This window comes from Penaeus monodon, chromosome 13 (assembly GCF_015228065.2).
Source record: "Penaeus monodon isolate SGIC_2016 chromosome 13, NSTDA_Pmon_1, whole genome shotgun sequence".
Lineage (NCBI taxonomy): Eukaryota > Metazoa > Arthropoda > Malacostraca > Decapoda > Penaeidae > Penaeus > Penaeus monodon.
The window spans coordinates 10,119,413-10,134,364 of NC_051398.1; the positions used below are offsets into that span (position 1 = coordinate 10,119,413).

Below are 14,952 nucleotides of genomic sequence, written 5' to 3' on the forward strand. Positions count from 1 at the left end.
TTATGAACGATCTTACCATGTACATAATGGTTCTTTTTTTACTTATTTTACTATTTTGTTTCAAGGAACTTTTATTCATTTATGAAATATAGTACTGCAAATCTGTGTTAGGTATACCATGTTAGGTTTTAGGTAAAAAATTTCCATATGCATGAAGTTGGAGATACAATAAGTCAGTTACAGAAGTTAGTGTGGGAAACATTCAGAGAGTGAACACCATGACAAATTGGTTTTACTTAAATTAGAGAGTAATATGTTAATTATGAAATGTATCATGGTATCTGAGATTAAGACTTTGAGAAGGATAAGTTTTACTTTTGGGAGGGTATTCGGATTGCATCTTGGAAGGGTGTGGGTCGATGGAAGCTGCTGTGAGTTATTCCCAGATGGCTGTGGTGAGCCGTCCTGAGCTTAGGATATGTGAACCACGTACCAGGCAGTGTGGCCACCTCAGGGGGTGCTGCTGTAAGTATTTTTGTGCCTGCTCTGGGTTCAAGTCTATCAAATAAATCTAGAGTGATAACACTGGTCTCTGAAAGTGCAACACTGCCATGGCAGTTTTGTGGCTGACAGTAGCAAAATTTTAACAATATTACAATTGTGAAATTTAAATAAAAAAATAATTACAATAAAAAAGTAAAAGTCTGCAAAAGCTTACAGGTCCCACACATACAAACAACTCACAATATACAAAATCAGTTGTGATCTCTATGAGACCAGCTGAAACTTGCAGTTTTACCTAATGGCCTGTGGACCACCAAAGTCAAGGATATTTCAACATTTAATGCCCTCCTCGGGTAACTCACCTAGAACTGAGTTGTTCACAAAATGAGACACTTCTTTTCAGGTCACTGACATGTGTCAGTACTTTAAATAATAACCACTGGTTCCCAGAAATTAAGTTCCCAAGACCCTCAACTTAAAACCCAATAAAATCCCATGAAAGAAAGAAAGAAAGAAAGAATAAAAAACTTCCTTTCTCATGAAAAGGTTTCATTTGACAAACTACTTTCCGGATCAATTACATTTATTAGATCAATCCCCTTTAAAGAATTAGATCACAGGGGTGGAAAGACGTCTTTAAAGTTGAACGTGAAGATATAATGTAGCCAGCCAAACACTGTGCTCATATTCTTTGATATTTTTGGCCAAAAAGTAGATAAATTAATGTAACCCTGACTAATTATGCTTGTAAACAATAAAAAAAATAATCAGTAATGTAAGCTTCATACCTTGTTGGCCTTGTACACTTTATCACATAACAAAATTTTCTAAAGTGGGTAGTAACTTTATTATTATATATATATTTTTTACTTATACTTTGGGTGATCACAAGCCAAAAATTCAAAACAATACTACACAAAAACTGGACATATATAAGTGAACCTACACAAAGCATAAAATCACAGGAGCTGCTCAGTTCTACCGAGCTGCCAAAACATCACACAGGTACATGTGATGATTCTGTTTGGCAATTCTGTAATTAGCTGTTGTTTTTACAGCCACTGTACTGAGAAATTATAAACATCATTGCCACAGGTGTTCCATTATTTTATCTGAATAATACATCTCTGGTGCTCTACTGTAGCAGCTGCTAAAGCCACAATTCTTAAAATGTCGCAAGATATGTGATACAAGAAATAAAGAAAAATCAGAAAGTATAAAAGAAATGTTCTCGATCATTCCTTCTGACTGACTTTTCTTTTTTATAACCAATTATTTGTATCAAGAAAATATTAAAATGATAAAAATTCCCATGACAAAAAGAATCCCCTTGGGATGACAGATCAGCACAGAAAGAGTGAGAGAAATGCTCGGTCTTTGTAAGTATTTTTCCTACTCATCACCTTTTATTCACATATTTTCAATAACAAAACATGATGTGATAATTATAAACTTAATTATTTCAGAGTTTTATGATTTAGTTAGAAGAAAACTACACAAATTAACATGACTATTAATGGTGTTTTCTTGAATTATTATCAATGAATTTATAAATACTTTGTATCAATTACAAAGAAATAGCTTATTATCCAACAACATTTATTCCTTATAACACCTTCCATAATATTGAAAATCAATATTGGAGTTAAAGGAAGCTAAAAAGTGCCATAAAAAAGGTCAATTTTTTTTTTTAACAATCTGAAATGTCAGTTTAAATTTTCACTCATATAATATTTCCTAAACTACACAATATCACAGTAAACACAAGCCTGACATAATTTTTTCAGTTAATTAGAAATATCTAACATTCTGTGGTATATATTATCCACAAAACATGAGTAGGCATGAAGACTGACTTTCCATCTGTCTGTCTGGGGTTTTCATGGTTATAAATAGTGATACATTAATTTTAAAAATCTCAACAAAAGTTTATGTAAAAAAAAAAAAAAAAGAACAAAAAATATTCTGAAGTTACAAAAGACTCTGTGGTCTGTAAAGTACTGTGTACTTCTGAAACCAGTCCAAAGCTTCACGTATTAATTGGTTAGCCATTTTAATAGCTGTACAACAAATGCTCCCACGGATGATAAGAACTATGGCATTAGAGAGCAAGTTTATTTTGGTAAAATTTCTCAAGTATTTACAACCATTTCAGATTTATTTAAACACATCAATCCCTGATCCACTGAAGCAGCAGCTCTGATCTTTTCATATAGTGGCTTATAGTATAAGGTGATGTGCAGGGTTCCCTCACCGGTTTGCAGCTATAACTTGTTTGCCAATAAATAACTCTTCATGAAACTGACTCTTGTCTTTCTTATATTTTTTCCAGCTTTCTTGGATTTCAACAATGATTAACACAATCCAGCTTTTCACTGCTTAAATTTTCAAATAGACCCTATGTAAGGTGAACACTGATTAGCCTGAGGCTGCACAGTGCCTTTGTCAACTCCCTAAACACTTCACAGTTTAGAAAAGCAAGACTGTCTCCATACTTAGCCTGCAACACTGGCTAAGTCTAGGCTTATACATAGGTATGGTCATCCTGACACATTTAATTATCAAATTTACCAGCATATGATTCCAGGATTTCACCACAAATATTGTTTGTTTTACACTTTTTTCCATGTTGCAGAATAGAACGAAGTGAACGGCTGGCTCTGCAGCTTTAGAGTAGAGTACCTAACACTGCTGTGTGTGTGATACAATGAAGGGTTGATTCATGATGTGAAGGAACAATTATTTACAGGGATGGTGCCAAACAGGGGCCACAAGTCTTTGTCTTCAGCCACACTTTTGACACTGAGGTATTGGTGACTGTACTGGCACAGGCCCAACCTAGAGCCCAAATTTTGTCCTGATCAATGAAAAAACAACCAATGTATCAGCCAAAATACACTGGCATGAATTCCTGATTCTTCATTATAGCACTTTCTCCTTTACAAAAGTGTGGTGTTTATAAGAGGGTGGGCATGTCCAGCACAGCATGTGGGCGTGGGTATCTAGGGTTGCAGTGGGTCATGTGACGCTCACCATAGCTGGGTGTGAGGAGTCTTGAGACCCAGCCTCAGGTTTGTTGCTAGCACACTGGCCAGTCAACTGGTTCACACTAAGAGGATTATTGATGTCACGAGGATTGGTGCCCACAGGGGGCCTGTGAGGGTGAGGACCCTGGGGCACCTGGTTCATCTGTAGCTGAGGAGCTTCTCCTGGCGTTAAAGGGGAAGCCAGAGAAGCTGGCGATGGCATGAGCAATGAAGGTGGCCCTGACGGTGATGCCAAAGAAGGACCAGGCGAGGGCATCAGACTTGAGGATGCAGGGGAGGTGGCGGTGTGGTCACCCATCAGTGCTGTTGAGGGAGATGACATGTCTTGCAAATCATCTTCCTCTTCGCTCTCTTGCGAGGCATCTACGCTGTCTGCTGACCCAGGCGCCATGTCTTCACCTTCCTCTCCTTCCATGTATCGAATACATTTCTTCTTTCGCCTGAAAAAAACACCAAATGATAATGTACTTCTAATGACAGGAAATAATGAAGTTAAAAAATGAAAATAAAAAGGTCATGCTTGATATGAACATAATAAAACCTCTACTCATGCAGCTACTGCCCACATCCTGTAAAAAAAAACAAAAAAATAAAATAAAATATACCATGCATCAAAAACTAAAAATTAAAAATAAGTGTGGCTGAAACATTACCAGGACTATTTAATGACTTTGGTTAGTATATTAGTAAAAGAAAGAAAAAAGAGATAATTAATGGAAATTGTGTTACCTCTGTACACATAAACATGCGGAACACTGGATAATACAAACAAAACAAAACCTGTAAAATAAAACAAGATGAATCACTACAAGACACTCACGTGATCACACTGCTTGTGATGGATATTGAATAAATGACTAACAACACTACATTGATGAAAGGTGGATCCTTTCCTTGTGTTCAAGATCCCTCACAGCAGCTCACAGCACAGTGAAGAGACTCACAGACTAGAGATTAACATAGGTAGGTTCAGAAGGAGAAGAGACACCACTGCTGCTGCCGTTGTTGTTGTTGTTGCTGTTGCTGTTGTTGGTTGTGCTGCTGCTGCTCGTGCTGGTACTTAAGTTAACGATGGAGTGTATGGGGGTACCCGGTGCAGGGCTGTAGCTAGGGCCCCCCGTGCCTACCTGGGAGGCTGCAGTTGGTGCTAGAGAGGTCAAAGTTGCTGGCCCAGCGCCCTGAGTTAGCGAAACAATGACCGCTCCTGAGGTGGCTGCAGCAGCAGCTGCTGCTGCTGCAGCAACGCCCCCAGATGCACCAGCAGCTCCTAACAGGGAGGCGGGGACCCCAGGGAGGCCCGCCCCCGATGCTAGCGACACCGCAGGGCTGCGGGCCCGGGAGAGAGACCAAGGTTAGAGACTAAGGGGCGCCACCGTCACCATACACACCGCCCTGGCTCAGAGCCTCACCGCCACCTGACTGCCATTGAACCCTGGACCAGTGATCAGAAAATGTGTCAGTTCAAGGGTTAGCCATGCCTCATTATTCCCGCAGCTGTACACATGCTGGGTGCACAGAGATGTTAATAGTGGCACATTTGCCCCTTCAGTCAGACTAACTTTGGTCTTGGGCACTCAAGCAAAAGTTCTCACCAATATATTCTGGGGACTATGAATTTAAGGTTTAGATGAGGGAAGACACATTTTCTGATGCTGTTGAAGAACATGAGTTTCAGAGAGTGGACGGCAACGGGCGGGACAGAGTGCATGGCATGCGAGCACAGGTGGATCTACAGATGACCAAGGGTGGGATCTAGAACCACACTGAGTCTCCTGTACCACCATGCTCGCACCCACATCTGCACACTAACCACAAATTTAAGGCAAAAACATCTAATGGCACACAAAGATGGAACAGTGAGACCTTTTGCCAGGGTCCCTTTCACTCCATGTGACTTATCATCCAAGATATCCAAAATATAATAGATATGAATAGTATTATTGATTGCAGATTTCAATAAGGCTCACTTTGCAAACAAAACTGACTGAGCAGTATTGAAATTACATAAAAGAGTAACCAAAAATAATACTTCTGGCTAAATTTCCTATGTACAAAAGGTTAGTTCACATTGGATGATAAGTCCCCACTCATACACTCAACTACAGCTATTCTTATTGTATGTGTTAGATACAAAAACAATAATAAAATTCATGCATATATCTTTAACACGTAAGCCATTTAAGCCAATATCCAAAAGCCTGTTAAGCAGTTGTGTACAATATCAAATGAAAATGGAATATTATCAGGCACAGGTTGCCTATAATGCTAACCGCTAAGCCAACATGTTCTCTGGTTTGATTTATAAGCATGTGATGATACTGTACAGGAATTCTCCTTGTTTACCAACTCCCCCAGATCCAAATGACCATGTAAATGACCCCATGAGCCATTGAAACTAGCAATACTATTGAAAACCTGATGTCTGTTCTGGTAAGGAGTGTACTAAAGAAAGAGAACTACATGCCAGGTAAACCTCATGCTGTTGCACTCTTGGGTAATAAGATGATACAAAAAATATCATGCAGCTGTATGGTTACAGCGAGTAAAAATCATAAATAAGACATTAACATAATTCAAGAAATAATTATTTCACATCAACTTAAAGAAAATACACATAAGAACACATATTTGGCACAACACAATCTGAAGAACAGAGTAAAACTTAAAAACATAAATATCAAGTCATTCAAAAATAAAAAAACAACAGGCAATAAACAATCTAAGTACATTCCTAACATGTAAAATTTCTCTGGATTACATCAGTGCATAGTCATTTCTGATTATTTAATGGAAATACATTATATTATTGTTACCTTAGCTGAAGTTACAATTATCCAAACTAAAGTAACAATCAGTAACTAATATAAAATACATTATTTTCTCATGATTTCCTCTCTCTGAATTATTAATTTAATATAAAATCTTACTAACCTGCAATATGGGTTACAAGATATTCAGAAAAAAATTAATGTCAGACAAATGTACTTAGAAAACATCAAGAAAAATAGAAATTTAGAAACATGATTTCTATGAAAATTAAATATGTAATAAACAGCAGTCAACAACAAAAACTGCAGTTAGGTCATACAAACTTTCACACAAAAAATATTAAAAAAACAAAAGTCAGTTACAAAAAAAGGAGTAACTTCAAATTAAAAACAACAAAAAGTCTTACTACCAAAAAATTATATATATATATATATATATATATATATATATATATATAGTATATATATATATATAAATATATATATATATAAATATATATATATATATATATATATATATATTTATATATATATATATATATATATATATAAATATATATATATATATATATATATATAATATATATATATATATATATCTAATTTTTTGGTAGTAAGACTTTTGTGTTTTTTAATTTGAAGTTACTCCTTTTTTTGTAACTGACTTTTGTTTTTTTAATATTTTTTGTGTGAAAGTTTGTATGACCTAACTGCAGTTTTTGTTGTTGACTGCTGTTTATTACATATTTAATTTTCATAGAAATCATGTTTTCTAAATTTCTATTTTTCTTGATGTTTTCTAAGTACATTTGTCTGACATTAATTTTTTTCTGAATATCTTGTAACCCATATTGCAGGTTAGTAAGATTTTATATTAAATTAATAATTCAGAGAGAGGAAATCATGAGAAAATAATGTATTTTATATTAGTTACTGATTGTTACTTTAGTTTGGATAATTGTAACTTCAGCTAAGGTAACAATAATATAATGTATTTCCATTAAATAATCAGAAATGACTATGCACTGATGTAATCCAGAGAAATTTTACATGTTAGGAATGTACTTAGATTGTTTATTGCCTGTTGTTTTTTTATTTTTGAATGACTTGATATTTATGTTTTTAAGTTTTACTCTGTTCTTCAGATTGTGTTTGTGCCAAATATGTGTTCTTATGTGTATTTTCTTTAAGTTGATGTGAAATAATTATTTCTTGAATTATGTTAATGTCTTATTTATGATTTTTACTCGCTGTAACCATACAGCTGCATGATATTTTTTGTATCATCTTATTACCCAAGAGTGCAACAGCATGAGGTTTACCTGGCATGTAGTTCTCTTTCTTTAGTACACTCCTTACCAGAACAGACATCAGGTTTTCAATAGTATTGCTAGTTTCAATGGCTCATGGGGTCATTTACATGGTCATTTGGATCTGGGGGAGTTGGTAAACAAGGAGAATTCCTGTACAGTATCATCACATGCTTATAAATCAAACCAGAGAACATGTTGGCTTAGCGGTTAGCATTATAGGCAACCTGTGCCTGATAATATTCCATTTTCATTTGATATTGTACACAACTGCTTAACAGGCTTTTGGATATTGGCTTAAATGGCTTACGTGTTAAAGATATATGCATGAATTTTATTATTGTTTTTGTATCTAACACATACAATAAGAATAGCTGTAGTTGAGTGTATGAGTGGGGACTTATCATCCAATGTGAACTAACCTTTTGTACATAGGAAATTTAGCCAGAAGTATTATTTTTGGTTACTCTTTTATGTAATTTCAATACTGCTCAGTCAGTTTTGTTTGCAAAGTGAGCCTTATTGAAATCTGCAATCAATAATACTATTCATATCTATTATATTTTGGATATCTTGGATGATAAGTCACATGGAGTGAAAGGGACCCTGGCAAAAGGTCTCACTGTTCCATCTTTGTGTGCCATTAGATGTTTTTGCCTTAAATTTGTGGTTAGTGTGCAGATGTGGGTGCGAGCATGGTGGTACAGGAGACTCAGTGTGGTTCTAGATCCCACCCTTGGTCATCTGTAGATCCACCTGTGCTCGCATGCCATGCACTCTGTCCCGCCCGTTGCCGTCCACTCTCTGAAACTCATGTTCTTCAACAGCATCAGAAAATGTGTCTTCCCTCATCTAAACCTTAAATTCATAGTCCCCAGAATATATTGGTGAGAACTTTTGCTTGAGTGCCCAAGACCAAAGTTAGTCTGACTGAAGGGGCAAATGTGCCACTATTAACATCTCTGTGCACCCAGCATGTGTACAGCTGCGGGAATAATGAGGCATGGCTAACCCTTGAACTGACACATTTTCTGATCACTGGTCCAGGGTTCAATGGCAGTCAGGTGGCGGTGAGGCTCTGAGCCAGGGCGGTGTGTATGGTGACGGTGGCCCCCCTTAGTCTCAACCTTGGTCTCTCTCCCGGGCCGCAGCCTGCGGTGTCGCTAGCATCGGGGGCGGGCCTCCCTGGGGTCCCCGCCTCCCTGTTAGGAGCTGCTGGTGCATCTGGGGGCGTTGCTGCAGCAGCAGCAGCTGCTGCTGCAGCCACCTCAGGAGCGGTCATTGTTTCGCTAACTCAGGGCGCTGGGCCAGCAACTTTGACCTCTCTAGCACCAACTGCAGCCTCCCAGGTAGGCACGGGGGGCCCTAGCTACAGCCCTGCACCGGGTACCCCCATACACTCCATCGTTAACTTAAGTACCAGCACGAGCAGCAGCAGCACAACCAACAACAGCAACAGCAACAACAACAACAACGGCAGCAGCAGTGGTGTCTCTTCTCCTTCTGAACCTACCTATGTTAATCTCTAGTCTGTGAGTCTCTTCACTGTGCTGTGAGCTGCTGTGAGGGATCTTGAACACAAGGAAAGGATCCACCTTTCATCAATGTAGTGTTGTTAGTCATTTATTCAATATCCATCACAAGCAGTGTGATCACGTGAGTGTCTTGTAGTGATTCATCTTGTTTTATTTTACAGGTTTTGTTTTGTTTGTATTATCCAGTGTTCCGCATGTTTATGTGTACAGAGGTAACACAATTTCCATTAATTATCTCTTTTTCTTTCTTTTACTATATACTAACCAAAGTCATAAATAGTCCTGGTAATGTTTCAGCCACACTTATTTTTAATTTTTAGTTTTTGATGCATGGTATATTTTATTTTATTTTTTTGTTTTTTTTTACAGGATGTGGGCAGTAGCTGCATGAGTAGAGGTTTTATTATGTTCATATCAAGCATGACCTTTTTATTTTCATTTTTTAACTTCATTATTTCCTGTCATTAGAAGTACATTATCATTTGGTGTTTTTTTCAGGCGAAAGAAGAAATGTATTCGATACATGGAAGGAGAGGAAGGTGAAGACATGGCGCCTGGGTCAGCAGACAGCGTAGATGCCTCGCAAGAGAGCGAAGAGGAAGATGATTTGCAAGACATGTCATCTCCCTCAACAGCACTGATGGGTGACCACACCGCCACCTCCCCTGCATCCTCAAGTCTGATGCCCTCGCCTGGTCCTTCTTTGGCATCACCGTCAGGGCCACCTATCATTGCTCATGCCATCGCCAGCTTCTCTGGCTTCCCTTTAACGCCAGGAGAAGCTCCTCAGCTACAGATGAACCAGGTGCCCAGGGTCCTCACCTCACAGGCCCCCTGTGGGCACAATCCTCGTGACATCAATAATCCTCTTAGTGTGAACCAGTTGACTGGCCAGTGTGCTAGCAACAAACCTGAGGCTGGGTCTCAAGACTCCTCACACCCAGCTATGGTGAGCGTCACATGACCCACTGCAACCCTAGATACCCACGCCCACATGCTGTGCTGGACATGCCCACCCTCTTATAAACACCACACTTTTGTAAAGGAGAAAGTGCTATAATGAAGAATCAGGAATTCATGCCAGTGTATTTTGGCTGATACATTGGTTGTTTTTTCATTGATCAGGACAAAATTTGGGCTCTAGGTTGGGCCTGTGCCAGTACAGTCACCAATACCTCAGTGTCAAAAGTGTGGCTGAAGACAAAGACTTGTGGCCCCTGTTTGGCACCATCCCTGTAAATAATTGTTCCTTCACATCATGAATCAACCCTTCATTGTATCACACACACAGCAGTGTTAGGTACTCTACTCTAAAGCTGCAGAGCCAGCCGTTCACTTCGTTCTATTCTGCAACATGGAAAAAAGTGTAAAACAAACAATATTTGTGGTGAAATCCTGGAATCATATGCTGGTAAATTTGATAATTAAATGTGTCAGGATGACCATACCTATGTATAAGCCTAGACTTAGCCAGTGTTGCAGGCTAAGTATGGAGACAGTCTTGCTTTTCTAAACTGTGAAGTGTTTAGGGAGTTGACAAAGGCACTGTGCAGCCTCAGGCTAATCAGTGTTCACCTTACATAGGGTCTATTTGAAAATTTAAGCAGTGAAAAGCTGGATTGTGTTAATCATTGTTGAAATCCAAGAAAGCTGGAAAAAATATAAGAAAGACAAGAGTCAGTTTCATGAAGAGTTATTTATTGGCAAACAAGTTATAGCTGGCAAACCGGTGAGGGAACCTGCCACACCTTATACTATAAAGCCACTATATGAAAGATCAGAGCTGCTGCTTCAGTGGATCAGGGATTGATGTGTTTAAATAAATCTGAAATGGTTGTAAATACTTGAGAAATTTTACCAAAATAAACTTGCTCTCTAATGCCATAGTTCTTATCATCCGTGGGAGCATTTGTTGTACAGCTATTAAAATGGCTAACCAATTAATACGTGAAGCTTTGGACTGTTTCAGAAGTACACAGTACTTACAGACCACAGAGTCTTTTGTAACTTCAGAATATTTTTTGTTCTTTTTTTTTTTTTTTTACATAAACTTTTGTTGAGATTTTTAAAATTAATGTATCACTATTTATAACCATGAAAACCCCAGACAGACAGATGGAAAGTCAGTCTTCATGCCTACTCATGTTTTGTGGATAATATATACCACAGAATGTTAGATATTTCTAATTAACTGAAAAAATTATGTCAGGCTTGTGTTTACTGTGATATTGTGTAGTTTAGGAAATATTATATGAGTGAAAATTTAAACTGACATTTCAGATTGTTAAAAAAAAAAATTGACCTTTTTTATGGCACTTTTTAGCTTCCTTTAACTCCAATATTGATTTTCAATATTATGGAAGGTGTTATAAGGAATAAATGTTGTTGGATAATAAGCTATTTCTTTGTAATTGATACAAAGTATTTATAAATTCATTGATAATAATTCAAGAAAACACCATTAATAGTCATGTTAATTTGTGTAGTTTTCTTCTAACTAAATCATAAAACTCTGAAATAATTAAGTTTATAATTATCACATCATGTTTTGTTATTGAAAATATGTGAATAAAAGGTGATGAGTAGGAAAAATACTTACAAAGACCGAGCATTTCTCTCACTCTTTCTGTGCTGATCTGTCATCCCAAGGGGATTCTTTTTGTCATGGGAATTTTTATCATTTTAATATTTTCTTGATACAAATAATTGGTTATAAAAAAGAAAAGTCAGTCAGAAGGAATGATCGAGAACATTTCTTTTATACTTTCTGATTTTTCTTTATTTCTTGTATCACATATCTTGCGACATTTTAAGAATTGTGGCTTTAGCAGCTGCTACAGTAGAGCACCAGAGATGTATTATTCAGATAAAATAATGGAACACCTGTGGCAATGATGTTTATAATTTCTCAGTACAGTGGCTGTAAAAACAACAGCTAATTACAGAATTGCCAAACAGAATCATCACATGTACCTGTGTGATGTTTTGGCAGCTCGGTAGAACTGAGCAGCTCCTGTGATTTTATGCTTTGTGTAGGTTCACTTATATATGTCCAGTTTTTGTGTAGTATTGTTTTGAATTTTTGGCTTGTGATCACCCAAAGTATAAGTAAAAAATATATATATAATAATAAAGTTACTACCCACTTTAGAAAATTTTGTTATGTGATAAAGTGTACAAGGCCAACAAGGTATGAAGCTTACATTACTGATTATTTTTTTTATTGTTTACAAGCATAATTAGTCAGGGTTACATTAATTTATCTACTTTTTGGCCAAAAATATCAAAGAATATGAGCACAGTGTTTGGCTGGCTACATTATATCTTCACGTTCAACTTTAAAGACGTCTTTCCACCCCTGTGATCTAATTCTTTAAAGGGGATTGATCTAATAAATGTAATTGATCCGGAAAAGTACTGTTTGTCAAATGAAACCTTTTCATGAGAAAGGAAGTTTTTTATTCTTTCTTTCTTTCTTTCTTTCATGGGATTTTATTGGGTTTTAAGTTGAGGGTCTTGGGAACTTAATTTCTGGGAACCAGTGGTTATTATTTAAAGTACTGACACATGTCAGTGACCTGAAAAGAAGTGTCTCATTTTGTGAACAACTCAGTTCTAGGTGAGTTACCCGAGGAGGGCATTAAATGTTGAAATATCCTTGACTTTGGTGGTCCACAGGCCATTAGGTAAAACTGCAAGTTTCAGCTGGTCTCATAGAGATCACAACTGATTTTGTATATTGTGAGTTGTTTGTATGTGTGGGACCTGTAAGCTTTTGCAGACTTTTACTTTTTTATTGTAATTATTTTTTTATTTAAATTTCACAATTGTAATATTGTTAAAATTTTGCTACTGTCAGCCACAAAACTGCCATGGCAGTGTTGCACTTTCAGAGACCAGTGTTATCACTCTAGATTTATTTGATAGACTTGAACCCAGAGCAGGCACAAAAATACTTACAGCAGCACCCCCTGAGGTGGCCACACTGCCTGGTACGTGGTTCACATATCCTAAGCTCAGGACGGCTCACCACAGCCATCTGGGAATAACTCACAGCAGCTTCCATCGACCCACACCCTTCCAAGATGCAATCCGAATACCCTCCCAAAAGTAAAACTTATCCTTCTCAAAGTCTTAATCTCAGATACCATGATACATTTCATAATTAACATATTACTCTCTAATTTAAGTAAAACCAATTTGTCATGGTGTTCACTCTCTGAATGTTTCCCACACTAACTTCTGTAACTGACTTATTGTATCTCCAACTTCATGCATATGGAAATTTTCACCTAAACCTAACATGGTATACCTAACACAGATTTGCAGTACTAGATTTCATAAAATGAATAAAAGTTCCTTGAAACAAAATAGTAAAATAAGTAAAAAAAGAACCATTATGTACATGGTAAGATCGTTCATAAAATGTGTAAAAATGTAAAAATATAAAAAGATAAAATGTAAAATATTATAAAGTTAAGATGAAATAATAATGAGGTAAATAAAGATTAAAGTTTTTGCAAATTCATTTCTGTGTGGTGGTCTTTTTCCCAAGGTTCGTCTAAAACACGATGTAAAAATGTTCATTAAAAACATACTAAAATATTAAAACATACTAAATAAAAAGCTAACACCAAGGTAAAGCATAAAAAATAAGGACGGGTCACGAGGCCGCGCAGGTGAGTCGCTCGAGGTGGCCTCCCGTTTTCTGTTGCCGCAGCTTCCTCACCGTTGACGGGCATCCTCACCCCGGGGGATAAAAACAGGGGCTTTGGGCAACCTAGGGGGCGTACGAGGCTGCGACACCTCCGTGGAACGAGGAGGAACGCCGCCCTTCATCTCGAAAAGGGGGGGAGACGAAAGAATATGTAGGGGACCGTGAGGGACGTACACAGGCGGTCCACTACAAAAACACTTCCGTGTTGATACTATGGTAGAAAAACCCACAACCCACAATTTTCAGTTATTCTAGTTTCTCCATTGTGTGTTTTACTACCATAATTATATATATAGATATATATATATATATATAATATATATATATATATATATATATATATATGTATATATATATGTATATATATATATATATATATATATATATATATATATATATATATATACACACACAAGGCACGCGGTGGCCGAATGGCTAGAGCATCGAACTCAAGACTGTCACGACTGCAATCTGAGTTCGAGGGTTCGAGTCACCGGCCGGCGCGTTGTTCCCTTGGGCAAGGAACTTCACCTCGATTGCCTACCTAGCCACTGGGTGGGCCAAGCCAGCCCAAGTCAGTGCTGGTCCCAAGCCCGGATAAAATAGAGAGAATGATTACCTAAAAAGGTAACACCGGCACTCTCCGTGGAAAGGAACTGGGGACCCTACCACGTACTCACTCCAAGAGCATTACAACATGATTTTTTTTTTTTTGGGGGGGTGGGGGGGCGCGGTGGCCGAATTGTTAGAGCGTCGGATCCAGACTGTCACGACGGCAATCTGAGTTCGAGGGTTCGAGTCACCGACCGCCCCGTTGTTTCCCTTGGGCAAGGAACTTCACCTCGATTGCCTGCCTAGCCACTGGGTGGCCAAGCCAGCTCAAGTCAGTGCCGAGTAAATAGAGATGGTGACTCGATAAAAACACCGGGCGGAAGGCAATGGCAAACCACCGCTCTAAATTGCTAAGAAAAAATCATGGAAGCCCATGATCGTCAAGGGCGCGGTGGCCGAATGGTTAGAGCGTCGGACTCAAGACTGTCACGACGGCAATCTGAGTTCAAGGGTTCGAGTCACCGACGCCACGTTGTTCCCTTGGGCAAGGAATTTCACTTGATTACCTACCTAGCCATG

General features: G+C 37.8%; 1 protein-coding gene across 5 annotated transcripts in view; it reads right to left on the reverse strand.

The window, feature by feature from the left end:
- Positions 1 to 2,136: 2,136 nt before the first annotated feature.
- LOC119580119 (protein pangolin, isoforms A/H/I/S-like) overlaps positions 2,137 to 14,952 on the reverse strand; it is a 34,288-nt gene continuing 21,472 nt past the window's right edge. For 3 of the 5 annotated variants that reach the window (XM_037928060.1, XM_037928059.1, XM_037928056.1), the window contains one exon: positions 2,137 to 3,931. In XM_037928060.1, coding sequence (XP_037783988.1) covers positions 3,463 to 3,931 — 469 coding nt within the window. In that variant the 3' untranslated portion in view covers positions 2,137 to 3,462. Of the gene's footprint in view, positions 3,932 to 4,435; positions 4,818 to 14,952 lie in introns of all 5 variants that reach the window. The other 2 variants (XM_037928057.1, XM_037928058.1) reach the window with 1 other exon arrangement.